This window comes from Suricata suricatta, chromosome 12 (genome assembly GCF_006229205.1).
Source record: "Suricata suricatta isolate VVHF042 chromosome 12, meerkat_22Aug2017_6uvM2_HiC, whole genome shotgun sequence".
In the NCBI taxonomy this organism is placed as follows: Eukaryota; Metazoa; Chordata; class Mammalia; order Carnivora; family Herpestidae; genus Suricata; species Suricata suricatta.
The window spans coordinates 5,367,928-5,395,347 of NC_043711.1; the positions used below are offsets into that span (position 1 = coordinate 5,367,928).

The following is a 27,420-nucleotide window of genomic DNA, read 5'->3' on the forward strand; positions in this document are numbered from 1 at the left end:
TCTCCATGCGTGACCCAGTCTCACTACAGCCCGAGGGGGTGGGCAGAACCAATACAGTGACCCCCATTTTACAGGCCAGGAAAGAGATGGCAAGAGAGAGGGCGGTTTGCTCAAGGTCACCAGCTGGACTTGCACCTGCACCTGCAGCCAGCGTTTCCCCCAGGAGCCGTCAGCCGCGAGGGCTGTCAGCACAGATCCTGGGCTGGCAGTCACATAGGATTCAACACAGGCAGGGACAGCAGCTCACATCCCATCATGAAACACCACAGAGACAGGAATGACATCCCCCTCAGGGACGTTTTAAATAAGATTTATTTAAAAATTATAGAAAAGCATGGCCTGGGCAGAGCATCCCGGGATGAACTGGAGCTTTGCAAGGACCCAGAGCGACCCAGGCGGGCGCGGCCCCGGGCGCGTGACGGATCTGGACCGTCCTCTACCAGCCCCGTTGCTTACGGCTGACTCTGGTTCCTGGAGCGGGCAAGGGGCTTGAAGCAAGGTCAGCTCTTTCCTTCCGGCTGCCCAAGGAGCAGGATGTGGCAGGAGTGATGGGAGAGAGCCCAAGGCAGGCTCAGGCATGGACACTGAGGTTCCGCCTGAATGACAGAGAGGCTGGGGCACCTGGAGCCACAGGGGACAGCTGTGGCAGAGAGAGGTCTAGCCCGCCTTCGTGCTGGCTAATCCTGGAGATGTGCGGGATCACGGACCTGCGGGGGCGGGGGTTTGGAGAGGCCGGCGGGTGATGGGGACCGCAGTGGAGCTGGGGGCCTGCACCCCTCAGTCCACACACCCGACATTTTATCTCAGCACTTGCTGAAGCCTGCTAGGCTGGGTTAAGGTCATGAAAGCCGCCTAAATGTCAACCTGTGGGGCTGACCACAAAGTCCGCCACCTTGGTCCAGGAGCTGAGTCCCCTTACCTGGCCTGTGCTGCTCATGAGCCCTCATCCCTCAGCAGTGGGGGTGGGCCGAGGGATGGTCACATGATCAGAGTCCCTACCTGGACGAGCTGCTGGAGTGAAGGCGGTTTTCGTCCTGTTGCCTCTGGTGTGCTTGCTCAACTTGGACAGTGGTAGATTGGCGGGTTCAGGGCTCGGCTTCCTACCTCTAGAGCTGCAGTCTGTCCAAGACAGAAATACATAAAAGCTCTAACCAATATCCTGTGAGCACCTGGGTCCAGCCAAGCCTGAAGCCATCAGCTGGGAACTTGAAAAAGTCTTGGCTAAAAGAGCTGGCATTTGCTCAGTCTCCCCTCAGGAGCAATTGGCTCTCTTGGCGGAGGGAGCGGCTGTCAGCATGCTGGGCTGTGACCCCCTCCTTTGTGAGGGTGGTTCAGAAGCCCAGGGGCCCACAGCAGGGAGGCCAGGCCCCCTAGATGCTGGGCTTGGGTCTCACCCACCTTGGAAGCTTCTCAGGATACTTCTGTGACGCTTTAAGTGCTTCCGAGCATCCAGGAAGTCCATCCAACACTTTATTCTCTTGTCCCGTGGGTTGCCACACACCATCTTGTGTTTCCGGAAGAAGAATCTGGCGTGGGGAGGTGGGCGAGGGTGGGGGAGAGGGTTCCCAGGTTAGGGTGTGAGCCTCGAGCAAAGTTGCACATGAGACCCGCCCCCCGCCCCACCTTCCGGTCCCCAGGGCCCCCACTCACATCACAGCCGGCAGGTTGCAGCTCCCGCTCACCTCCTGGCGCTGGTAACCCACGGCGTGCCTCAGGAAGTCCAGGTTGTGGAGCTGGTGGTAGGCTAGGCAACAGTCCTCCGAGACACCTGTCACCAAGGCCCACAGGCTCACAACTCTGTGCGCATGTGCCGAGAACACAACCCTCCCTCCCAGGCCCAGCGGGGGCCAAGAGACAGCCCAGATGATAAGGAAGCCACTCAGCTCACCTTGGGTCCCCTGATAGGGAGACCAGCTGGCAGGAGCCAGAGGGGGTCCACAGCCCTAGGCTGGGAGGGGCCCAGGACTGCAAAATGAATGGGGGACCAATGTGAATGGGGACTTCCGATTGTGCTCTGGGGCAGGGAAGCGCAGACACAGCGCCCTGAGGATGGGCCAGGGGGCACCGCTGGAAAACAAATGGGCTGGCGGGCTGCTCCTGCTGGCTCCTCCCCACCTAGGGCTGTCTCAAGGGCCTCTTCCTTTCTGTCCCCATCAAAGTGACCACTCAGTCACCAGGCCAGAAACCAGGAGGTCTCTGTTACTCGTTGCCTGAAACAAGCATTTCAGGCTCCTACTAGGTGCCAGATGTGTAGACAAACACAGAGGGGAATTGGGCCCGGGGCTGTCATGGGGATCCCCCAGCCCGGTGGGGACACCCAGAGGTTGATCTGTGCCAGGAGGGGGAAGGGTAGCGACCTGGGGGTGGTGTCTTGGAGGAGGGGGTGCTGGTGCCAGCTGGGAGGGCGGGCAGGTGGAATTGGCCCTCCGGGATCCATCCGTTTGCTGACAACCGCACCCCACCCCCTGCCTCCAGGAGCCGCACCCAAGATCTGGCAAAGTGTAGCAGGAAGGACGGGGGAGGAGGGTGGCTTGGGCCCTCTCTGCACCTCCAAACTTGGCCCCAGAGGGCAAGGGGCAGTGGTGTTAGAGGGACCCTGGGCTGCCGTACCAGGCAGGCAGGGGGCCACTCTGCCCCTAAGATCAAAGGGCCCCGGGCTGGGCCTGGCTCCCGGAACGGGCCTCTGATAGCAGGACCATGGAACGCACCCAGCCCCATGTTGGGCAAAGGCTAAGGTCTGTTAGAAGCAGGACTAGCACCTCTCAGACAAGCGAGGGCAGGCGGGGGTGGGGGTAGGGGTACGGGCTTTGACCAAGCCAGGGCCCCTGCTCAGCCAGCTGCTGGGGCTCAGCCGCTTCCCTCGGGGCCTGTGGGGATTCGGGAATCCGTGGCAGGACTCCTGAGGACACTGGATGCCCAGAACTGGCCTTTGGCCACCAAGTCCTCAGGTGCCCAATGGAGGGAGAAGTGGGAAGGGACTCCCCGTGAATAGCAGTGTGGTTATCATTGTTGCCGGGCACGGGGCCAAGAGTTTTGAAAGTTATCAGTCCATTGGGTTCTCATGTCCTGTCTGTGCAGGAAGAATCCAGCACCCCGCTTTGCGGATGAGGAAACTGAGGTTCATAAAGACTGAGTAGCAACACAGGTAGCCTGAGGTGAGTAGAGCCGGGATGGGGACCCACTCCTGTTGGTCTCCAGGGCTCTGCAGGGTCATGTCACTGCAGCGTGTCCCTGGCAGTAACTGGCTGTGCCACCACCGGGAGCCATACTCCGCTCCCCACAGTCTCTGGGCTGCCTGGAGTCCTGGCAGGGAGGCCTTGAGTTATGGACCATAGAGGAGGCATTAAAGGGGCTCTGGAAGGAGGGACCAGGGTCCCGCACCCCCCAGTGAGCTGCCAACACATGCCCAGGGTTCCTGCATGACTGGGCAGGAGTTGTCCATCAGAATTCAGTGATGGAGACAGAACTGGGTGTGCTTCTGGGGGAGGGGGAGAAAATGGGGGAGGGCGGGCAGGGAATGGGGGATGGGGAGAGGACTCCAGGGAAGCTGGGTAGGTATGACCCAAGACGTTACCTTGAGCGTGGACAGTAAGACACCAGATGCCTGCAAAGCTGGCCACCACCAGGCAGAGTAGGGGCCACGAGTTCATTGTGCCCTGGCTGGTCCTGCTCCGGTGTCTGGAGGAATAATGGGAGAGGTGGAGGTGATGAGGACCCGAACTGGACAGCAATAGGCACCTGAAACAGCTACATCTCAAGCCAGGCCCCGGCCAGGCCCTCTGCAAGGGAGGTAGGCGGCCCAGGGACACGTCGGGCCGGGGGGGGCCTGTGGCTGGTCTCAGCCAAGTCTGAGGGAAGGACTCACCAAAGCCTGCAGGATCCCAGGAGCCGGTGCCTGCTGGGGTGAATCCAAGCTCTTCTGCCCGCCAGGCCAGCAGGCCGCACCCTTTATAGATGGGGCCCCACCCTGAGGCCACCTGCCCTCCTCCACCCTCCATCCTCCTACCTCTTCTGCTCAGCCTCCAGGTTTCTCCCTGGTTTCTCTTTCTAGCTGCTCTCTCGGAGGTCAAGATGCACCTGCAAGGGCATGACAGACACCTGGGGACAAGAGGACGTAGATCAAAGGGCTGGCAGGAAATACTGACTTTCTCAAATGCTCCTATGTGAGACAAGGGTTGGCTCCCTTGGAGATGGGCGGCAGAACCACACAGGTGGACAGCCCCAGCCTGCCTGGGGCCACTTGAAGGCTGGCAGCCCCGGGATGCCCTCCCCACCAACACTTCCTCCCCTATCCAGCCCTCCCCTCCCAGAAGGGCCCTTTCTCCTCCCTCCATTCCCTCCCCAGCCACACCCCAGGGCTGACACCACCTTCCCACACTGGGGCCTCAGGCTGCCCAGAGTCTTTGCCTTGCTCGCCGCTCCCAAGTCACCTGTTCCCGTGGGGCCCTGACTTCACCCCACTTTCGTTATAGTTTCACAGAAATGCCCTGGTTTGGAAAACAGGCAAATCCATAGGATCAGAAAGTAAAATCAGCAGTTGCCATGGGCTGGGAGGGGAGAATGGGGGTGTGGGTGTGTGTGTGCAACTCTGCGAATATTGTAAACACAGGGAAACTTGCACTGTTTGTTTTTTTTTAAGATTTTATTTTTAAGTAATCCCTCCGCCCAGCGTGGGGCTTGAATCCACAGCCCCGTGATCGAGTTGCAGGCTCCACCGACTGAGCCAGCCAGGCGCCTGCGGAACCTTACCCTTTCAATGGGTACAGTGTAAGGTATGTGAATTTTCTCGAATATTATCTTGAGAAAAATGTTATTAACATTCACCACAACAAGAAACGCTCTGGTTTGGGGAGAAATGCCCGGAGCCCCAGGTAACCACGGCGAGAGGAAGCAAAGCAAAACGCACCCAGAAGGCATATTTGTCTTTCCCTGGGTCCGCGTGGCTCACCTGGTCAGGGGCTCCAGGGGGGGTGGGCGGTTGGAGCGGGAAGGGGGCGCTGCAGAGACCTCACAGCTGATGGGTTTGAACTGTTAACTTCTTATTGCCCGCATCCTTAGCTATCGACCCTTCCAGGTATTTATCACACCCGCACCCCTTTCTCATCGCCCCGCCCCATCAGGAGCCCCTGGCGGGGACCCTTTGCGGGTCCTGAGGAAGGAATCCTGCTGCTTTGGGTGTGGCTTAGATCCAGGGCGGGGCGGGGCATGGGAAGGGAGGGGCTTGTAAGCCCCTCCCGCCCCGCTCTGGGAGCTGAGAAGCTAGGTGGCTGGGTGCCTAGCGGTCCCGTGGAGGTGGCTGTTGTCGCCCCCCAGGGCCCGCGCGCGACTCCAGTTCCTCGACTTCTTGGTCTGGATGGAGGGGGGAAGGCGGGGCGGGACGCGGCTACGCGTGGCTGGGGGCGTGGGGACGCGGCGTGGCGGGCCTGGCCACTGCTCCTGCCTGTCCCGCCGCCCGAAGCCGCCAAGACGTGGGGTGACCCAGACTCAGCTGAGGTCCCCCGCGAACGAGCCCCCCGCCCCGCCCCTCGGAGTTTGTCCCACCCGCAGCCTTAACCGGGAGGCGGGTGTCTAGGAACCTGGGCGCAGGGCAGACAGGGATGTGTGTGACCTTGGGCCCTGCTTGGGTGTGAGGGAGGGGGCGGGATGCTCAGACACTAATGAAATCCCGGAGTTCTGAAGACCGCTGCTGCGGAATGTGAGGGCCAGGTTCTCAGGGTCACGGTCACGGCTGAACTGGGAAGGGGGAGGCGTATTCTGTTCCTACAGCTGCTGGAGGCGCCCAGGGTGGACTGCTTGCCGTGGGCGCCGCTCTTCTGCACATGGGAAATGAGCACAGCTGGGGCGGGGGGGGGGGGGGGGGGGGGGGGGGGGGGGGGGGGGGGGGGGGGGGGGGGGGGCGTGTAGCAGAGGCCTCCTCCTGCCTCCCGGTCACCAGCCTGATGACGGGGGCCATTCGTGGGGGCGTTGGGGGTCTCCAGCCCCGAAGCTGAGCCAAGCTGAGAAACCACATCCCATGGCCTGCAGGTTAGAAGGGCCGGCAAAAAGCCTCCCTTCCAGGAGCTGGCTCAGCTCTTAGAGTCCCCTAGGGAGGGCACCGACAGTGAGTGCACCCAGAGGGTCCCCTGCAGAATGGGGTGCTGGAGACTGGGCTCTGTGAGGGGAGATACCAACCGCGCCCTTTGGAGTGAGTTCCTCTGGGGGCCTGCACACTATCATCTCTCTGCTGGAGAACTCCCAGGCTTTCAACCTCGGCCTGCTTGACAGAGGCCATCAGAAAGGCACGCGGGTGCTGGGGAGGTGCCCCCGACAGAAGTGGGGGTCCTCCCGCAGCTGCTGTTGCATATTAGGTCCCCCCTTTCCTTGGGTTGCCTACGGCTCTCCTGAACCTCTGGTGCCTCCAGGCCCCTGCTCAGGTGCACCCCCCGCCCCCGAAAGCAGCAGCTGGGGGGCCTCCCTCTCACACCTCCTGTCTGTGCATGTGGTGAGGTGCCTGCCAGCCCCTCTCTGCCGGGTCCGGGCCCCCGTTGTGCTTGGCTGCCTCCTGCTCCTACCCAGAACACAGTGGTTACCAGGCAACCAAAAGAAGGGAGGAAAAGGGCTCCCTTTTCCTTGGCTTGCAAGCTTCTGACCTTTCAGGGACTTCTTTATGCTCTCTGCGTGACCTCTGTCAGGGTGTTCCTGATGGGGTTGGCCCGGCCGCGACCTATAAGGCTAGCTTTGAGGGGCTTCCCTCCGCGGGCTGTCCAGGGGGCTCTGTGTTCCGTAGAGCACCTGCAGCGACCCTCTGGGTAGGGGCCTGGCCCTCTGAACATTCTTGGGCCACCGACCCCGGTTGTTTACAGCCTTGGCCTCAGTCCTGGTGCTTCTGCTGCTCTTACTAGATGGGTGGGGGACAGGCCAGCTGGAATGCCCCAGCTAGGAAGGTGGCCTCTTGACGGTCCTGGCAGACTGGGGCTGGGGCGGGGGTGTTGGTGAGGAGGATGGGCGGTGGCCCCCGGGGTGGGGGGTCCCCACAGGGCACTCTTGGGAATCCCTCTTCAAAGCTGCTGAACTCCATTCACCCCTCCCATACAGGTTTTCTGGGTGCCTCTTACATCCCAGCTGTTTGCCAGGCCCCGGGGTGATGGCAGTGAGTAAGCAGATGTGTCCCCTCCATGAAAAGTGGCCGTGATATCACAGGGCCCCACTGAACATCTCTTGGGGGCCATTTGTTCTCATGCTCATTCAGCAAACCCTTAGCGAGTGCCTACTGTCTGCCAGGCGCTGGGCCAGGAGCCGGGGGGAAAATAGTGAGGGAGACAGACAGCCTCAGAGTAGAGCAGAGAAGGCAAGCAGCAAATAGTGAAGCAAAATGCTACCTTGAGATTAGGAAGGAAGACACTGGGGATGGGCTGGGCCCCTATAGGATCAAGAGTTATCCCCATTTTACAGGAAAAACACAATCAACTGAGGCCCAGAGGGGCTAAGAGGTCTGCCCCAAATAAGCAGGGCTGGATTCCAAGCTCAGGTCTCACCCTTTCATCCATGTGTACTGTTAGGATGCCGTATTAGGCAGATCTTTAAAAAATATTTTTTAATACTATTTGCTTCTCGGCTTTTTGGCTAAGATCAAGTGTAAAACAATTGTTTTAATACTGTGTTTTATTGAACCCTATCTATAAAATATTGTCATTCCCAAAGGCATTCAAATAAGAATAATTAATGAGACAGTTCCTTTTATTTTTTTTGGCATCTTGATTGTAGCACATTCCAAACGCCAAAGTGCCACGCGTGGTGACCAGTGGCTACCTTGGTGGGTAGTGCGGTTCTAGCCACAGATCATTGTCACTGATTCTTTTTTATTTTTATGTTTATTAAGACTGTCTTCTTGGGGCGCCTGGGTGGCTCAGTTGGTTAAGCATCCGGCTTCAGCTCAGGTCATGATCTCACGGTTCGTGGGTTCAAGCCCTGAGTCGGGCTCTGTGTTGACAGCTCAGAGCCTGGAGCCTGCTTCAAATTTTGTGTCTCCCTTTTTCTCTGACCCTTCTCTGCTCGCATTGTCTCTGTCTCTCAAAACTAAATAAAAAGCATTTTAAAAAATTAAAAAAAAAAAAGACTGTCTTCTTGAGCAGTTTCCTAGCAAAACTGAGGGAAGACAGAGAGACTCCCATATACCCTTTGCCCCACACATGCACACTTTCCTTTTGTTATCAACATCCCTCACCAAAGGGTGCGTTTGTTACCATCGATGGCCCTACGCTGACAGCATTATCAGCCAAAGTCCGGAGTTTGCATTAGGGTCCACTCCTGGTGCTGGACGTTTTATGGCTTTGAGCAAATGCATGGTGACCTGTCTGCATCGTTACGGTGTCACACGGAGTATGTCACTGCCCTGAGAAGCCTCTGTTCCAAGCATGTCGGGTGTATTACGATGTTTCGACAGCTTGGTGCCTCCCTGATCATGGGACGGACTGGCCCTCCCAGGTTAGCAGATCCTAGAGATAGTAAATGACGGGTGTGTGCACCTTCCATATGCAAACCAGACGATCCGGGGCCCTCACCCAGACCCCCTCCTTTATGGGGTGCCCGCACTCAGGGCCACTGTCCCCTGCCCTGATCACTCCAGAGCCAGTGGTCGGACCACTAGGGACAAGCCCTATACCCCAGAGCCTGCTGAAATTATGCCAACTAGCCAGTCCTGAGCCGCACGGGCCGCTCACACTCCCCTCCCACGGAGACCAGATGACAGGCTCTCACGCACGTTTCCCCTCATTCTCTCTGCCACCTGCCCAACTCTGGTGCTTCCCCAGGCAGCCCTGTGAGGATGGCATGCCCCCTCCGCTTGAGATCTGTGAGTAGCAAAGTAACTTCACAACAGTCATCTTCTGATCTCTTGGCCTCACCACACCCGAGTAGGAATAAAACCCACATTTTAAAGCAGATGCCAAGTGAGGCTCACAGCTGGTGGCAGGGCTTTCACAAGATGCATGGTCTCCATTCTAGAGGAACGTCCACACCCAGGCTGCAGGCATGCAGAGGGCACCCCACCAGGGGTGGCAGATTTAAGATCTGTCTTCATTTTTTTTTTTTACTGTTTTTATTTATTTTAGAGAGAGAGAGAGAGAGACAGCATGAACAGGGGAGGGTCAGAGAGAGAGGGAGACACAGAATCTGAAGCAGGCTCCAGGCTCTGAGCTAGCTGTCAGCACAGAGCCTGACGCGGGGCTCAAACCCGCGAACGTGAGATCATGACCTGAGCCGAAGCCGGAGGCTTAACCAACTGAGCCCCCAGGCACCCCTGTCTTCTTTTTTAATGTAGGCACTTGTAGCCATACACTTCCCTGGGCATTGTTTTGTTAAAACTTTTTTTTACATTTATTTATTTTTGAGAGAGAGAGAGACAGAGTATGAGCAGGGGAGGGGCAGAGAGAGAGAGAGACATAGGAGCAGGCTCCAGGCTCTAAGGCGTCAGCACAGAGCCTGAGATGGGGCTTGAACTCATTCCACAAGATCATGAGCTGAGCCAAAGTCGGACGCTTAACCAACTGAGCCACCCAGGCGCCCCTCAAAACAATTTTTGACATAAAATCTATTTTGTCTGATACTATAAATACCCCAGCTCTCTTTTAATTATTATTTACATGGAATTTCTTTTCCCCACTCTTTCATTTCCACCTGTTTGTGCCTTTGGATCTTTGTGTCTGATGCTCTTGCAGAAAGTATATAGCTGGTCAGATCTCTTATCTCTTCTGAGTCTGCCTTTTCTTTGAAGGGTTTAATCTACTTATCTTTAAGGTAATTACTGATAAGAAAGGACTTACACCTGCTATTTTATTATTTGGGTTTTTTAAAGTTTATTTATTTGTGCAAGCAGAGGAGGGGCAGAATGAGAGGTGGGGAGCGAGGATCCTAGGAAGGCTCCATACTGTCAGCACGGAGCCCGACATGGGGCTTGAGGTGATAAACCATGAGATCATGCCCTGAGCTGAAATCAAGAGTCAGGTGCTTAACCAACTGAGCCACCCAGGTGCCCCAATATAAGACATGTCTTTAAAAGAAATAATAAAACAGGGGCACCAGGTGGGTCCGTCGGTTAAGCATCTGACTCTTGATTTTGTCTCAGGTCATGATCTCTCGGTTTGTGAGTTCGAGCCCCACATCGGGCTCTTCTCTGGCAGCAGAGAATCTGCTTGGGACTCTGTCTCCCTCTCTGCCCCTCCCGACTTGTGCTGTTCTGTCTCTCTCAAAATAAAGAAATAAATAAACTTAAAAAAAATAAAGGCATGTCATGTACCTATCTTGTTCCTTAATTTATTCATTACTACTTTCTTTGGCATCTCATTGATTTTTTTACAGGGTACCATTTTGACTCCTTTATTTCCTTTTCTGTATATATTCAGCTATTTTCTTACTGTTTACCTAAGATGACAGTATCTTCAACTTGAGACAAGCCACTTTAAATTAATACCAACTTGGCTTCAAAAGGAGGCAAAATTCTGCTCCTGTACAGCTGTCTCTCCCCCTTTATAGTGTCATTGTCACCATTACTTCTTGATGGATCACATTCCATGATCCTACCTTCATCATTCTTGCTTTAGGCCCTTGTTTCTTAAATCACTCGGGGGCGGGGGAGGGGGGGAGAAGGAGTAGCAAACTAAAAATACAATGATACTATGATACTGGCTTTTCTATTTACTTATGCAGTTGTCTTTCCAGTGTTATTTCTCCGTGTGGCTTCGAGTTGCTAGCTAGTGTTCATTTCAGCCTGAAGGACTTCTTTTGTTTTTTGTTTTTTTGTGTGTTTTTTGTGGGTTTTTTTGGTAGGGTAGGTACACTAGCCACCAAGTCTCTTAAGTTCTGTTTATCTGGGACTATCTCAATTTCTCTTTCATTTTTTTAAAATGTTTTTTATTTTTGAGAGACAGAGAGAGACAGCATGAGCAGGGGAGGGTCAGAGAGAGAGGGAGGCATAGAATCTGAAACAGGCTCCAGGCTCTGAGCTGTCAGCACAGAGCCCGACGCAGGGCTCGAACCCACAGACCATGAGATCATGACCTGAGCCGAAGCTGGAAGCCGGACGCTTAACCAACTGAGCCACCCAGGCGCCCCCTCTTTCATTTTTGATGGATAGTTTTACTAGAGACAGAATTCTTGGTTGACGGTTTTTTTTTTAATTCAGCCCTTTATTTTCTAGAAACAAATTTTTTAACATTTATTTATTTTGAGAGAGAGAGAGTGGCAGAGAGAAAGGGAGAGAGAGAATTCCAAACTGGCTCCACACCGTCAGCACAGAGCCTGATGCAGGGCTTGAACTCAGGAACCATGAGATCATGACTTGCGCCGAAATCAAGAGTTGGACCTTTAACTGACGAAGCCACCCAGGTGCCCCTCAATCAGCACGTTAAGTGTCATTCACTGTTTTCTGGCCGCCACGATATCCAGTGAAAACTCAGCTGTTCCTGGCATTGGAGAGCCCTCATATGTAATGAGTCACCTCTCTCTGGCTGCTCTAAAGGTTCTCTTTGTCTTTATTTTTCAGCAATTCGCTGATAACGTCCTGGTGTGGAGCTCTTCCTGCTTGGAGTCTGTTGAGCTGCTTGCACAGATCCATGGTAGTTATTAAAGTTGGTAAGTTTTCAGCCATTGTTTCTTTGAATAGCCCTTCTCTTTTTCTCGCCTGCCTCTGGGACACTCATGACATATCTTCTAAAAGATTAAAAAAAAATAAAAAATAAAAGATTTTAAAGACTGTATTTCTTGTTGTGTGTGGTCTCTGAAGCGTCAGTTCCTCTGGCTTCTAATCAGCTAATTGTTGGACAGAACTTTCTTAAATGCTCGAAGGAAGAAGGTAAGAAAGACAAGGAGGGAAGAGAAGGAGGAAAGCAGAAGACACGAGAAAGAAGGGAGAATGGGGGAAAGGAGAGACCAGAGAAGACAGGGGACAAAGTACTTCCCTGGTCTTTGCAGACTGATCTGGGCTGGGGCTCCTGCAACAGCACGCCAGGCTGTTCTTAGCTCTGCTTGGTGGGTCATTCTTCCTGCTTGTGGTGGGGAGCACCTGGGGACTTCTAAAGTCTTTTCTGAGCTTATGTGTCCCGCCCTGGGTGTGGGAGGTGTCTCAAAGCCATCATCCCCCCAAGGAACTCCTGCCAAGTAATTTCTCCCCCAAGTAATTCCTCTCCAGGAACTCCCCCACAAGTAGTTCCTCCCCCAAGAAACCCCTCCCCCAAGTAGCCCCTCCCCCAAGCACCCCGGCCCCAGCTCCTCCTCAGGCTTTGGGCTTGTCTGCCATCTCTCCCAGCTGTGATCTTGCCCCCCTCCCCTCAGTGGCAGCCCCTTGCTCATTTGCCTTTCAGTGAGCTCAAGGAGCACTGCTCAGTCCCTTCCTGCTTTGAGACAGTGACAGCGGGAGCACAGCCAAGTCCAGCCCCTCGCATCTGTGCTCCAGGGAGCCCCCAGTCACGCAGCCCACCGCCGGGCACTCACAGTTCCTCAGGAGCAGGGATTTCCGGTTCACTTTGCTCCGGGAGAGCAGGGATCACATACTTCGCTTGAAGGAACGAACGAGCAGCACAAGTCAAAGAGGTGCATGGCATCCCCTGCGGCTGAGAGAAAAGGGAAGGGTCACAGCGTGCGCGCACCGTCTGGCGCCCAACGAGGGCTCCGCTGTCATCCCTGTCCCCTGCGTGTCTCATTAAAAAGGTCCTCTGCCAGGCAGGGGCTCTGGGGCCCCCGCTCGTGCAAGCTACTCACACGGTCACCAATTCTTTGAGGTGGTCAGAGTAGGGGCTATGATGGGCTGCTTTGCACAGGAAACGTGAGGGGTGAGTTATCTCTAGGGATTAGCCAGGCCAGGGCAGGGAGGTCCCTTCCAGACCAGCGAGGCCCCAAGATGCCAAAGCTTCAGAATATTAAAAAAAAAACCCGTAACTGACACACACCTTACCTCTCTGCTCTCACTGCCCATCTCCCCTCTCCCCTGTCTCTGCACCTCCCCCCCCACCTCCCGCCTTTGGGAGTGGGTAAACACCAGGGATGCCTCTCAGGTCCCCTCGACCCAAAGAAGCCCGGCCTCGCTGACCCTTCCTGCTTCCCCGTCCCCATCACCACCTGCTCCTGAACTCCTGGCCCACAGGCCGCTGGCGGCCTTGGCCCCTGCCTGCTTCTGCTGCAGAGACACCTGCTTTGCGTCCTTCTCCCCTCCTTTCCGTCATCTCTGAGACAAGAGCGTTTTCTCAAGGTTCTGTCCCCGGTCCCTTTCTCTGGGCTCAGGCTGAGGCCACACAACGCGCCCCCCACCTTTGGGATCTTCGCTGCCGACGAAGGGGCTGTTGGTGCCTTGTGGGCCATGTTTCCATTTGTGAATTTCTGGACACAAAATTCACCTGCCCTTTAACGTTGGCTTTCTTTTTTTCAAAAAGTTTCAATGTTTGTTTATTTTTTGAGAGACAGAGTGCGAGCAGGGGAGAAGCAGAGAGAGAGGGAGACAGAATCCAAAGCAGGCTCCAGGCCCTGAGCTGTCAGCACAGAGCCCGACGCGGGGCTCGAACCCACAAACTGTGAGATCATGACCTGAGCTGAAGTCAGATGTTTAACCGATGGAGCCACCCAGGCGCCCCTAACGTTGGCTTTCAAAGTCAAAGACGTCTCCTCCTGGGGGTGGGGGAAAAAAGAACTGGGCCCAGGACACCTTGAAGAACACGGGAAGCCTTCCAAAGTCTGCAACGTGAAGCAAAGACTTTCTGGTCTTTGGACTTCATCTCCCCATTCGCAGCCCGAGAACTCCGGACCCACCCAAGCCCTGACCCCCAACCTTCCCATGCGCCTTCTGCATCTAGCGGGAGGGACAGCAGCTTCAGGAACTACGTGGCCCGCGCCCCAAGGGAGGCAGGGGGCAGCCTGACTGCCCAGTGGCCCTCCCTGACTCCGGCCCCAGAGTGCACGGCTAGCTGGGTTCCCTGCGGCTTCGACAAATGACCTCAGCCACTGTGACTTAAAGCAACACAACTTCATGATCCTGCAGTCCCGGAGGGCACAAGTCCTGACATCAAGGCGTCAAGATCGTCCTGGAGGCTTCGCGGCCAATCTGTGTCCCCACGGCCTCCCCCTCTAGAGTGGTCCACACTCCCTGGCTCAAGGCCTTCCTCCTTCTGCAAAGCCGGCCTTCTGGGTCTGTCTCTCTCTGAAGCCTGCTTCGGGCGTCACTCCTCTGACTGTCCGGCCTCCCTGTCCTCAGGGCCCTGGTGATGACACAGTCCAGCAGCATCTTCCGTCTCCGGAGCCTTAACCGCATCTGCAAAGCCCCTTTGACTATACGAGGTGACACATTCTTAGGTTCTGGGGATCAGGACGTGGACATCTTGCGGGGGGTGGGGGTGTTATTTCACTGGCCACAGCACTCACGGGGGTCACACTTCTAAGACAGGGGCCCACGGAACACTTCTTGGGGGAAGGGATATGTGGACCCAGTTCTGGAAAATGGTGGGTCACCTGGATGTGATCTGAAGAATGCAGGCAAGGAAGCCCCCTTTCCAGGCTGTTCTGCAAAGCAAGGGATTCTCACCTGGGGCGATTTTGCCCCCAGGGGACACTGGAGGGCGATGCGGTGGTCACAGCGGGAGAGAAGGGATGCCCAGTGCCCCTACAGCACAGCTCCTGGCAGCTGCCCCCTGCCCCTGCCCGGGGCTCCAAACCCCACGGGGCTCCCCCTACCCCCTTGAAAGGTTTCTGCTCAGTGACCTTTACCTTTGGCCTTTCTGCACCAGACCCGCCTTTCTTGAGAAAAACAGTTTTCAGTTTCTCCTGACCCTTGGCCTGCCCCGGGCGCATTTGGGTGGGTTGGACACTCCTAGCTGGGGAACGAAGGCCCAGGAAGGAGAGGACAAAATAGAAGCAGCGCTTTCCACCCTCCCTGCCCCTCCCTGCCCCACCCCTCCCCAGGCTGACTGCTCTGGCCTCTGGGTCCCCACTGGGAAGGCGAGGCAGATGGTGCGACACTGGTCACTGGGTGGGGACTAAGCTAATTCACTCACGGAGCACAGGGCAGGGGGTAACAGACCGGTGACAACAGAAGGGGGAGGTTGGGGGTGGGGTGCCCTCCTCCAGCCCCTTGCTGCCGCCGCCCTGTAACACCCTCAGTGACACCCCTGGAGTCAGATGTGTGGTCCTCGGGCCGGGGCAGGGGTGGGGTGCCCTCTGCTCACCAGCCATGGAAGGACCCCCAGCTTGGGGGGGCCTGGATCGCTGGTAGGGGGGCTAGAGGTGGGCCTACCAGAACCTGATCAGCCCAGGCCAGGGTCTCGGAAGGGCCTGCTTCTTGTCCATTTGGCCAGCAAACCCTGGACGCCTGCCGGGTGCTGGGCCTTGGGCGGTGACAAGACTCAGCCAGCCCCTCAAGGGGACCGGGGAGAGCAGGGCTCATGCTGGTGACTGCTTGCCCAAGCCAGATCCCGTGACGGGGGGTCCCACCACGGTGCTATTCATGGCATGAGGCGGTGGGGGCGGGGGGTGGAGCAGACTTGCTGCCTTCCTGGGGGAAGGGACGGTAGTGCCGGCCAGGGGACAGGAGGGAGGCGGGGATCTGGGCAGAGCAGGCCCCGGGGCAGCGGGGGAAGGACAGCACGTGTTGGGGGGGGGAGGGGGGCCTCCCCTCGGTGTGAGCCTGGGAAGACCCTTGCTCCGGGGGCAGGAGGACTGCCCTGGGAGGATGGTAGGTCCCCCCTGCCGCTCCCGTGCCGCCTGTAGCTAATATGGCTGCTCTCTGGGCCCGAGCCCCTGATGTACGGCTCCCCGTCCCCCCACCAGGGTCCCAGATCAGCCCCATCCACACAGAAGGGGGCGTCCAAACCCCTGAATCCTGTCTTCTGAAGCGTGGAGGGCTGAGCAGGGCCGCCTGAGTTCCCCCGTCCACTCCCTAGGGAACCCGGTGGGCTGTGGCAAAAGTCACAAGCTCCCGGAGCGTTGTGGACTGACTTGTGACCCCACCTCCAGAATCCATGTGTCACAGCCCCACCCCGCAGGACCTTGGAATGCGACTGTGTTTGGAGAGAGGGCTTCTAAAAGAGGTGATCGGGTTAAAATGAGGCCATTAAGGTGGGCCCGGATCCAATATGACTGGTGTCCTTATACAAAGGGGAAATTAGGACACAGACGCGCACTGAGGACCACGTGAGGACACCCGGGAGAAGGCGGCCATCTGCGAGCCAAGGAGGGATGTCTCGGATAGATCCGGCCCAGCCAACACCTTGATCTTGGGCTTCTGGCCTCCCGAATGCACCATGAGGAAGTAATTTTTTTCAATAATAAAAAGATTTTATTTAAAATGTACCTGGGGCACCTGGGGGGCTCAGTCCGTTAAGCGTCCGACTTTGGCTCAGGTCATGATCTTGCGGTTCGTGGGTTCAAGCCCCACATCGGGCTCTGTGCTGACAGCTCGGAGCCTGGAGCCTGTTTCAGATTCTGTGTCCCCTCTCTCTCTGACCCTCCCCTGCTTGCGCTGTCTCTCTCTGTCTCTCAAAAATAAATAAAAAACATTTAAAAAAATAAATAAATAAATAAAATGTACCTTCATCCACATAGAATAGTATCAAACGTTTATTTAGGGCCGCACGGCTGGCTCAGTTGGGGGAGCATGACTCTCGATCTCGGGGTTGCGGGTTTGAGCCCCATGATGGTGTGGAGAGGACTCAAAAATAAAATCTTAAACATGTACTTGATGCTTTCTTTTTTTTTTAATTTTTTTTAATGTTTTATTTATTTTTGATACAGAGAGAGACAGAGCATGAGAGGGGGAGGGGCAGAGAGAGAAGGAGACACAGAATCGGAAGCAGGCTCCAGGCTCTGAGCTGGCTGTCAGCACAGAGCCTGACGCGGGGCTCGAACCCACGAACGTGAGATCAGACCTGAGCCCAAGCCGGAGGCTTAACTGACTGAGCCACCCAGGCGCCCCTTGATGCTTTCAATGTGAGGAAATAGACTTGTTGTTCATAAACTACTCGTCCAGGGGCTGCTGGAGCAAACGGATGCGTCCAGGACGGGCCTGAGTGAGACGGGGGCGTATCCGGTGCCCAGGGATTCAGGGAAGGAACAAAGACCAGGACGGACCCTTTCTCCACGGCCGTGGCTCGTCCACTCTCCCATGGGGACGCAGTGCTTCACCTGCATACTGAGGTCCCCTTCCCTCCAAACTCAACCGTCTTCAGCCGCCGGGCCCCAGTTGAATGGGGAAGTGGAAAGAACACCCCAGAGATGCCGCCATGAGCCCATGATCCCACCCCCACACCCCCACCCTGTTGCGCTCTCCTTCTGGAGTGGTCTGTGCAAACCTTCTCCTCCGGCCCTCCTCCCTCCCAGCCCCCACCCACCTCCTACCTGCACCCTGCTCGGTCTTTCCTACCGTCCATCCCCTTGGGGCTGGGGCCCCCCTCCGTGCTGGCCCATACCCTCCCCTTTCTCTAGTCCCCCTCTCATTTTTCCAGCCTCAGGTGGAGGGCCCTGTGCAGTGTCGGGGCGGTTCTGTGCCCCACCCTCTTCTCTCACATCATGAGCAGTTTAGCACCAAGGGCCCAGCTGGTGGCCCCTCTCTGCCAATCCCTGGCAATGTGTGACCTTCGGCCCACGTGACCCTTCTCTAAAATGGGGCTAACACAACCCAGCTCACAGGCTTACGTGAGGACTGAACTGCCTCCATGCGGCGGTGGGCCCGGAGGCTGGGAGCCCCTCTTCACTCCATATGGTTGCAGGCCTCCTACCCATGTTTTCTAGGGGACCCGCGATTCTCCAAGCCAGCCTCATCTCTGGGTCTTCTGATCGGTGCCAAGCCGAAGGTGACTCACTGGAGACCACAAGAAGTGTCCTCCCGGGGGCGCCAGGGTGGCTCGGTCGGTTAAGCACCCAACTCTTGACCTCGGCTCAGGCCATGATCTCAAGGTTCCTGAGTTCGCGCCCCACATCGGGCTCTGTGCTATCAGTGCAGAGCCTGCATGGGATTTTCTGTCTCCCCGCCTCTCTCTGCCCCTCCCCTTCTCTATCCCTCTTTCTCAAAAATAACTTATTTTTAACTTGTAAGAAAACAAAGTAATGTCCTCCTGCAGAGAGCCCCTCCGTGGGTGACTCAGGATACCTGTAGAATATGACCCTTTTCTACGCTGGGCAGGAAGGTGGGGGTCTTCCCAATTTCACATGGCTGCCGCCCCGACAAGCCGGGGGGGGGGTGGCTGGGGCTTCTGGCAGTGCTGGAATGATCTTCCCCCGGACTAGCCCTCACCCTTGGGCCCCTCCTCGACACCTCGGTGGTAGAGCTGCTCTGAGGTCTGTTGACTCTCCCCTCCCTCAAATTGTTGTTGATCTTTGCTCCTTTGGTTCTTATCAATTTGCGTGAGCTTTTAATAGAGACTAATAACACCTGTCTTGTTCCTGTCGCACAACTCGCTCCCGACGCAGATTCGGGGCGCGTGGGGCGCTCCGAGACCGCCTGGTGGGCGTGCTTTGGAGAGTCGGCCTGGGGCGCTGGGGGGGGGGGTTGAAGACCTTGTGGGTGTCGCCGGGGGGCGGGGGGGCAAACCCGTGCACGTAGACTATGGCAAACACTTGAGGCCCTGGCCTGCTCCCTGTGGGTCGCTGGATGAAGGACAAGGCTGGAGAAGTGTCACAGCAGACTGCCTTCCCCGCCCGGCCCGGGACTGACAAGCACGAGGCCTCCATCTCATTTATAAAGACGAGATTGGGGGAAAAGAGTCTGGTGGTTTCTTAAAAAGGTAAACACAGTGTTAACATGTGGCTCAGCCATTCCGCTCCGGGGCACCTGCCTGAGCACGGAAAACACGTGTTCATGGGGTGTCTGGGGGGCTCAGTTGGTTAAGCGTCTGACTTGACTTCGGCTCAGGTCATGATCTCAGGGTTCAGGGGATTGAGCCCTGCACTGGGCTCTGTGCCGACAGCATGGAGCCTGTTTGGGATTTTCTCTCTCTCTCTCTCTCTCTCTCTCTCTCTCTCTCTCTCTCTCTCGGCCCTCCCTCTCGCAAAATAAGTAAACATTAGAAAAAAGATCTAAATACATTTAAAAAAACCATATATTCACGTATCTCATGGTTCATGGGTTCAAGCCCCGTGTCAGGCTCTGTGCTGACAGCTTGGAGCCTGGAGCCTGCTTCGGATTCTGTGTTTCCCTCTCTCTCTCTGACCCTCCCCCAAGTGCCCTCTGTCTCTCTCTCTCTCTCTCAAAAATAAACCAACATTAGAAAGAAATAAAACTTGTCTGTGAATGTTTGCAGCAGCGTTATTTATAGTAGCCAGAAAGTGGGAAAAGCCCCCCGTGTCCACATGATGGACAGACAGACAAAACGTGACATGGCCACACAGTGGAATATTGCTCAGCTGTTAGGAACCAGCGCACGCTGTGCCGTGGATGAACCCTGAAGACATGACGCTCGGTGAAAGAAGCCAGACACACGGGACACACGTGACAGGATTGCATTTACGTGAAGTGATCAGAACAGGCAAATTCAGGGAGGGAGAAACTAGGTGAGGGGTGGCCCGAGGCGGGGAGTGACTGCCAAAGGGCATGCGTGTCTTTCTTTCTGGGGTGAAGAAATGTTCTGGAATGAGATATGGGTGATGTTTGCAGAACTCTGTGACTGTATTAGAAATGACCGAGTTTTCACTTAAAAAAGTAAAAAGGGTGGGGCGCCTGGGGGGCTCAGTCGGTTAAGCGTCCGGCTTCAACTCAGGTCACGATCTCATGGCGTGTGGGTTCGAGCCCCGTGTCGGGCTCTGTGTTGATGGCTCAGAGCCTGGAGCTGCTTCAGATTCTGTGTCTCCCTCTCTCTCTGACCCTCCCCTGCTCGCGTTGTCTCTGTCTCTCAAAAATAAAATAAAAACCATAAAAAGAGATGAAAAAGAAAAAGTAAAAAGGGGGGGCACGCCTGGGTGGCCCCGTCAGTTAAGTGTCTGACAGCCCGGGGCCTGGAGCCTACTTCAGATGCTGTGTCTCCCTCTCTCTCTGTCCCTCCCCGGCTCGGGCTCTCTCTCTCTCAAAAATAAGCAAACACTAAAACATTTTTTAAAATAGACAAACATTAAAAAAATACTTAAAAAAAAGTTTACCCATGAATCACTGCAGAAAAACCCAAGAAACACATGTGACACATTTACAGGCAAAGCAAGAGCGAGAACTTGCTGGGCATGGAAAGCAAAAGTTAAACATCTTAAAGATTAAAAATAAAAGCGACAGTGGCTGCGGGTGACCGGTAATCGCTTCTGGGAATCCTCCAGAACGAGGGGAAGCCAGGCCAGCCGGTGACTCCGGGGCCCAGAGCTGCAGGGCCTTTCCGAGCCTTTGACCCGATGCGAGATAAGGCACCCAGGGCTGTTCTTGTAGTGCAATGCTGACGGCTGGTCAGCTGCAGAAAGATCATTCTGGAAAACAAAACTTGCCAAGCTCATCCAGGTCAGTGACCCGTGCTATCTCAGGCGGTGGCGATCGAAAGCCGGGCAGCGGGGCCCTTGGCCCGGTGTCCAGCCAGGTCTCTGTGTTCCTGAGCGGGTGGCGCCCCCTGCCTTTCACTGAGAAGCAAACGGGGCGCAGGGAGCTGTGGGCACCGAGGTCCCTGAAATAAAGGCCTGCGTTCCCACACCGGCTCCAGGGCAGGGCTCTCTGGGCCAGACCGGTGTTCCCCCGGGAACCACGGGGACCCAGGCCCAGAAGGAGCCAACCCCCTGGGCAACCTTGTTTCCCTGTTCTGAAAATGACCAGGGACGTGAGCTCCAGACCGTTACTCACCTGAAAATAAATGCTGCTGCCTGAGAAGAAATACAGCTTCCTGTTTCTTGGCACACCGGGCCCACTCAGCACTCGGGATGGGATCGGACTGCGACTGTGAAGCGCCGAGTGCCAGAAGGTTCTCTGGGCTTGTCCAGGCCTGCCCGGCTTCCGTTCCCGGAATGAGTGCCTTGGTGCCTCAGCTCCAGGAGCTGCCAGGGAACGGTCGCTGGACAGCGAGACCGGGTTCTCATGTCACCAAACAGTCCCCGCCCATCCTGGGAGCCTGGTAAACGGTTCAGACGTCACAGCTTTCCCCACGTCGCTGGGTCTGATGAATCAGGCCACCTCCTTTTCTGCATGTGACTGGTCACTGACACCCGCTGATCCCACCCTCAAACCTCTGCCATCCCTCCCTCCATACCCACCTCCCCACTCCCCTACCCCAGCCCACACCGGGGTGTCCTAACAGCGTCCCAACGTGAGGTCTCCCTGCTCTGAAGTGTGCGCACCACCCTTGGCTCAGGCTGCTTCCTCCAAACGAGCAAACAAACGAGCAAAATCAGCCTCTCATCCAAAATCCTTTTTGGGGGCGCCTGGGTGGCTCCATCGGTCGGTTAAACGTCCAACTCTTGATTTGGGCTCAGGTTGTGAGCCCAGGGTCGTGGGGTCAAGGCCGTCTGGCTCTGCGCGGACAGCACGGAGCCTGCTTGGGATTCCCTCCCTGCCTCCCTCCCTCCCTTCCTCGCTCGCTCTCAAAATGAACACAAATAAATAAGTAGATTTATCTTTGGCTACAAGACTAATTTTTTTACCAGCTCACTGCCCCTGACAGGTGCACCAACCACCTGTGGTGGCGGCTGTCACAAACAACTGCAATCTTGGTGACTTTAAACAACACACGTTTATTTTCCCCGCGGTCCTCGAGGTCAGAAGTCTGCCATTGGTCTTACCACGCTGGAATGAGGGCGGCGGCCTCCTGGATGCGCTGGCAGGAGGGGCTGGCTCCACTCTGCGGCTCGCAGCGCCTCCCCTCCCCCAGCCCGCCCCGCCATCCCCACCCTGCGCCCCGGTCTGGTCTTCTCGGACTCTGACGCTAAGAGCCTGTGATTACATGTCCCGTGCAGACCATCCACGACCAGCTCCCCGCTCTCTGGATCCTTAATACCGTCTGCAAAGGCCCCTTTGCCAGGTAAGGTCCCACGGGCCCAGGTGCCAGGAGCTCAGGCCGTGGACATCGCTGGGGGACTCTGTTCTGTCCACCGCAGGAGAACTCACATACTTTTCCGGAAGAGGGCCTGGCGGTAGATGCTGCAGGCTCTGTGGGCCATCTGGCCCCTGTCACCAGACAGGCTGCACAATTCTCAGGGCCCAGTGCAAGATAAAAAGGAGGGGGCCCTCATTCACGGATTAAGAATTTTAAAACAGTGGGAGCCTCGGTGGCTCAGTTGGTTAAGTGTCCGACTCTTGATTTCGGCTCAGGTCATGATCTCACGGTTTGTGGGTTCGAGCCCTGAGTCGGGCTCTGTGCTGACAGCTAGCTCAGAACCTGGAGCCTGTCTTCAGATTCTGTCTCCCCTTCTTTCTGCCCCTCCCCTGCTTGCGCTTTCTCGCTCTTATAAAAAGAAATAACTTTAAGATGGTGCCAGAAGTGCAGAGCCCTGTGAGGTTATGTAGTTTGCACAGCCGTGAGGCAGGCCCTGCCTGGGCAGAGTCGCCTCTGCTGTCGTGGCCAGGAAGCAGCCACGGGCCACGTGCAGACAACAGGCGCCACTGCGTCACTATCAGACTTGGCGGGAACACCTGAACTGTAACTTTCTTATGTCACAAGATGCTATTCTGCTCTTGTTTTTTGTTTTCGTTTAAATAGGCTCCGCGCCCAACACGGGGTTTGAACTCGCAAGCCTAAGATCAAGAGCCAGAGGCTCCATGGACTGAGCCAGCTGGGAGCTCCTGGTGGAAACATTGTCTTTACTCGCAGGCCGTACAAAAGCAGGTGTGGGCTGAGCTGAGCTGTAGTTTGCCAGCTTCCGGTCCACGGGCTAAAACGCCATCACCGCTGGACTCGCCAGGGCGCTGTGGAGCTGGAGACCGGTGTCTAGGGCCACCTCGAGATCCGCACCCAGCGCTCCTGACGGCTCTCCTTTCCTAACAGACCTCTTGGGACAGATCCGCGCCTTCGTTCCTTCAGGCCCCTCTGTCCGGAAGCCCCATGACCTACATGCTCCCACGGTCACTTTCAGCGTGGACGCTGCCCTCCGTGAGAGGTGGGGTATGTGCCTGTCCCTTGTCATGCTGGCTGGGTTTACGCGTCTACGGGTCCTCCCCTCCCATGGAGTGATGTGCTCAAGCACTGGGATGCAGGCTAAGTCACCTCTGGGTCTCCCGACCTCACAGGCCCTCAGGAACTTGAGCTTAATGTGACGGCAAGAACAATCTTGAACTTCGGTAGCTGGAGTGGACTCAGATTCTGACCCCTGAGAACCAAACCTATGCTTCTTACCAAAACCAAAAGTAAAACAAACAAACAAAACTCCAAGAACTTCGTATCTTAAATTCAGACCAAAGAAAATAAAGATCTCTGAGACCAAGCTGACCTGGGTTCCAATCCCGACTGACCTTGCGAGACCTGTGTCTTTGGACAAGTCACCTCCCTTGCTCTTCAGACGGAGCCTCAACGTGCCACGCCTCACCAGGCCCCGTGTGACTTGCCCCTTCGGGTCCCGTGAGTCTCCTCTCCTGCCCCCGTCTCCTCCACTGGCCTTTTCTCAGTTCCTAAGTGTGCCAGGCTCCGGCCTGCCTCAGGGCCTTTGCACTTGCTGGTCTTTCTGCCTGAAACATTTTGTCCCTGTCTGCCTGGCGACCTACCCTTCCTGCCTCAGCGGTAACCCCAATGACTCGGAAAGTCTTCCCTGGTCACCCCAAAGTGCGGTCAGGTTCTCCCGCTACGTGCTTTGCTGGCACTCTGAACCTCGGCAGACTGTAATTATTTTGTAGTTTTGTAACGATGGTAATTGTGCGATTTCTGATCACTGTTAACAAGAATAGGATTTAATACGTACGTCAAGCTGCGCTCTGTGCCAAAGTGGGTGATTTCGGCTAATTCTCCCAGTGCCTTCGCAAAGTATTATAATCACTCCCGTTTCACAGATGCTGAGGCTGAAGCTCAGGGAGATGAAAGAGCTTACCCAAGGTGGCACACCTAGTCGATGTTGGAGTTGCCCACTTAGGACTGTCCCCACAGACTGACTGGGACTTCTGTGAGGGCAGATGTCCCTTCTAGCATGGTCATTTGTATCCCCAGGGCTGAGCACCTGCACCAGGTACACTGTGGGTGATTAAAAAGCATCAATGACCGAGGGGGCACCTGGGTGGCTCAGCCGGTTGAGTGTCCGACTCTTGATTTTAGGTCAGGTCATGATCTCTGCTGACAGCGTGGAGCCTGCTGGGGATTCTCCCTCTCCCTCTCTCTGTGCCCCTCCCCTGCTCACACTTACTTTCTCTCTCTCTCTCTCAAATAAATAAAATAAACTTAAACTTAAAAAAAACCAAAACGATTGATGACCTAAAAGAAATGACACCCCAGGAGCAACGAGCATTCCAAGTGCCCAGATCTTGGTCTCGAACACCACTCTCTACTGAAAGGAACCAGGCTGGGCGAAATGACAGATTCTGGCACTGGGGCAGGAACTACAGATGAGCCCGGAGCAGCCTAGAGTCCCAGAGAGTAAGGAGGTGCTCCCAAGAAAACAAAAACAATAAAAAAAAAAACCCAAACCAACTGCACCGAAGGGAGCGTGGCAAGGAACCATAGGAGCCGACTGAAAGCTCTCAGTGGCCAAAGCTGGAATAATTCGGCCAAAAGAAAGTAGTATTGGGGTACAGCCCGGAATGTAAAACCAACATCCAGAGGCCACGCCGATATAATTACACAATGAATAGGCTGATAAGTCAGGGAGGAAAGAGAAGTCTCCCAAGCAGAAGAACTCACGTAATTCACCCGGATACCTCACGTCAGGCAGGAAATCCTTCGCTCCTTAGCTGTGCTGCACGGAGTGACTTGCTCCCAAAGTATATGGTACAGGAAAGGAAGGGAGGTAGCTTGGTAGGGGAGAAACCTGACAAGTGCTACCTCGGCCCACGATCAAGGCCAACGCCACAGGCACAGATCGTGCTGGGAGTACATCCCTTTGACGGGCTGTGCTGAGTTCATCCTTCCGTCTGGGGGCCTCCTCCCCACAAACCCCTTCCCAGCCTCACCACGAGGAAAACACCAGACATGTTCTCACTGGGGAGGATTCTACGATACTTGATCAGTCCTCAAAATCACCGAAAACAAGGAAAGTCGGAGAATCTGCCACAGCCAAGAGGAGCCTAAAGAAACAGGACAGCTAAGTGAGCGGGATCATAAAAGTCCTCACCGCAACAGCAACAAAATATTCGTAATTACGGGTCACGACGGGTGTCAACTGTAGTAATTTTCTGATGATATACACAAATACCCGGTCATCATGCTGCACATCTACAACTAACAGTGTTTCGTATCAATTATACCTCAAAAAAAAAGAGAGAGAGAGAGAATGAGGACGGACCAGGACAACTAAAGGTAATGTGGCATCTTGCATGGGATCCTGGACAGGAAGGAGGACATTAAGTAAAACACAAGGGAATCTAACGAACGCTGAACTTCGGTTGACACGTATCACTATGAATTCGTTCATCGTAACAAGTGCATTGTGTTAATGAAAGATGTTACTAACAGGAGGGGCGCCTGGGTGGCTCAGTCATTTAAGCATCCCAACTTTGGCTCAGGTCATGAACTTGCAGTTTGGGAGTTCGAGCCCCGCGTCAGGCTCTGAGCTGTCAGCACAGAGCCTGGAGCCTGCTTTGGATTCTGTGTGTGTGTGTGAGTGTGTGTGTGTGTGTGTCTGCCTCCCACGATCCTGTTCTGTCTCTCAGTAATAACTAAACATTATAAAAAAGGAAAGATGTTACTAATAGGAGAAGCTGGGTGAGGGGAAAACGGTAACTCTGTATTTTCAAATATTCACGTAAATCGCAAACTGCTCCAAAAAAAACGTCTATTAATGAGAATGATAACAAAGTGTAGATGAATAAATGATTTCATTCTTCAGCATGACGATGGTTAAAACTCCCATTTCACAGAGCTTTTGTGAGGATCACACAGGAGAACGCACGTGACGATTCAGCACTGTATTCAGAGCACATGCTACCCTCCAACCAATCTATGCCATCCAGGACGGGAGCCACAAGCTCTACGTCACTAATTTATTACATGACTAGATTTAAATTAAGTAAAAATGAAGTACGTTAAAAATTCAATTCTTGGGGCATGTGGGTGGCCCAGTCGGTTAGGCATCTGGCTTCAGCTCAGGTCATGATCTCCCGGTTCATGGGTTCGAGCCCCACGTCGGGCTCTGTGCTGACAGCTAGCTCGGAGCCTGGAGCCTGCTTCACATTCTGTATCTCCCTCTCTCTCTGACCCTCCCCTGCTCGAGCTGTCTCTGTCTCGCAAAAATAAAAAAAATAAATAAATAAAATTTCAATTCTTGGGGCGCCCGGGTGGCTCAGTCAGTTAAGCGTTGGCCCAGGTCATGATATCACAGTTTGTGGGTTCGAGACCCGTGTTGGGCTCTGTGCTGACAGCTCAGAGCCTGGAGCCTGCTTCAGATTCTGTGTCTCCCTCTCTCTCTGACCCTCCCCTGCTCATGGCCTGTCTCTCAAAAATAAATAAACATTAAAAAAACATTTTTTTAATTCAATTCCTCAGTGGCACCAGCCACATGCCTAGTGCCCAGAAGTCATGTGGAGCTGGTGGCTGCTAAATTAGCCTGTGGTGATAACAGGCCCACCAGGGCAGGAAGTTCTACCAGACAAACAAGGCGCTAAACAATAATTACGTGCTCAATTCCTAGGATCCCTGGGTCATGCTATCTTCTAAACCTTCCTCACTCCCTCTCTCAAAGTGCAACCCCACATCCCCCACACTCCCCTTCTCCAGTGTCCTTTTCTTCTTCCTGCTTTCCGCCACCTGATTTGGAATCTACTTGATTTCTTTTCTGTTTCCCCATCCGACATTGCAGGGTCCAATGCAGGAGCCTCGGGGTTGCTGAGCTTTTGAAGCGTAGCCAGTCCAACTTGAGATGGGCCGTACCTGTAAGACATACAAGATCTTAGAGAGTTGGGGGTAGGGAATGTAAAAGATATAAGATCTCATAAGTTTTTATACTGACTACACGTAGAAGGAACATTTACACATCCTGAAATAAAATACATTGTTAAAAAGTAGCTATTTTTAACTTTCCTTTAACACAGCTATTAGAAAATTTGAATCACGCACCTGGCTAACATTTGTGGCTCACATTATTGCCTGTTCGCTACCCATACAAGTGCCTGGCATATAGTAGACACTCAATAAAACTCTAATGACTAACTGCTGAGCTGAGCCTCTGGGAACCCGGTAACGCCAGTAGTCAACGCTGATGGAAGGCTGACCACGTCCCTTGCCCCACCTCCTCACCACACCAGATAAGGAAACTGAGGCCCGTAGAAGTGACGTCAGTCCTTTCCCAACGGTACGTAGTGCTGAAACGTCGGGGTCGGGATTCGAACCCGGGTTTTGTCCCCCACAGCCATGGCGCGCGGACCATTCCTACCTGGCG

At 55.1% G+C, this 27,420-nt stretch overlaps 1 protein-coding gene across 4 annotated transcripts; it reads right to left on the reverse strand.

The window, feature by feature from the left end:
* Positions 1 to 294: 294 nt before the first annotated feature.
* CCL25 (C-C motif chemokine ligand 25) lies at positions 295 to 21,007 on the reverse strand. 4 transcript variants are annotated; one of them, XM_029917629.1, is made up of 8 exons: positions 20,759 to 21,007; positions 12,466 to 12,578; positions 4,007 to 4,098; positions 3,575 to 3,678; positions 1,651 to 1,768; positions 1,399 to 1,526; positions 1,000 to 1,119; positions 295 to 621 (listed from the first exon to the last, which is right to left on the reverse strand). In XM_029917629.1, the coding sequence occupies exons 4-8, from the start codon at positions 3,648 to 3,650 to the stop codon at positions 572 to 574; spliced, it is 492 nt and encodes a 163-aa protein (XP_029773489.1). In that variant the 5' UTR covers positions 3,651 to 3,678; positions 4,007 to 4,098; positions 12,466 to 12,578; positions 20,759 to 21,007; the 3' UTR covers positions 295 to 571. The 4 variants fall into 4 exon arrangements, with proteins under 4 accessions (XP_029773489.1, XP_029773488.1, XP_029773487.1 ...); XM_029917628.1 differs by having other exon boundaries at positions 12,466 to 12,584; XM_029917627.1 differs by lacking the exons at positions 4,007 to 4,098; positions 12,466 to 12,578; positions 20,759 to 21,007 and adding an exon at positions 3,866 to 3,939.
* Positions 21,008 to 27,420: the final 6,413 nt, after the last annotated feature.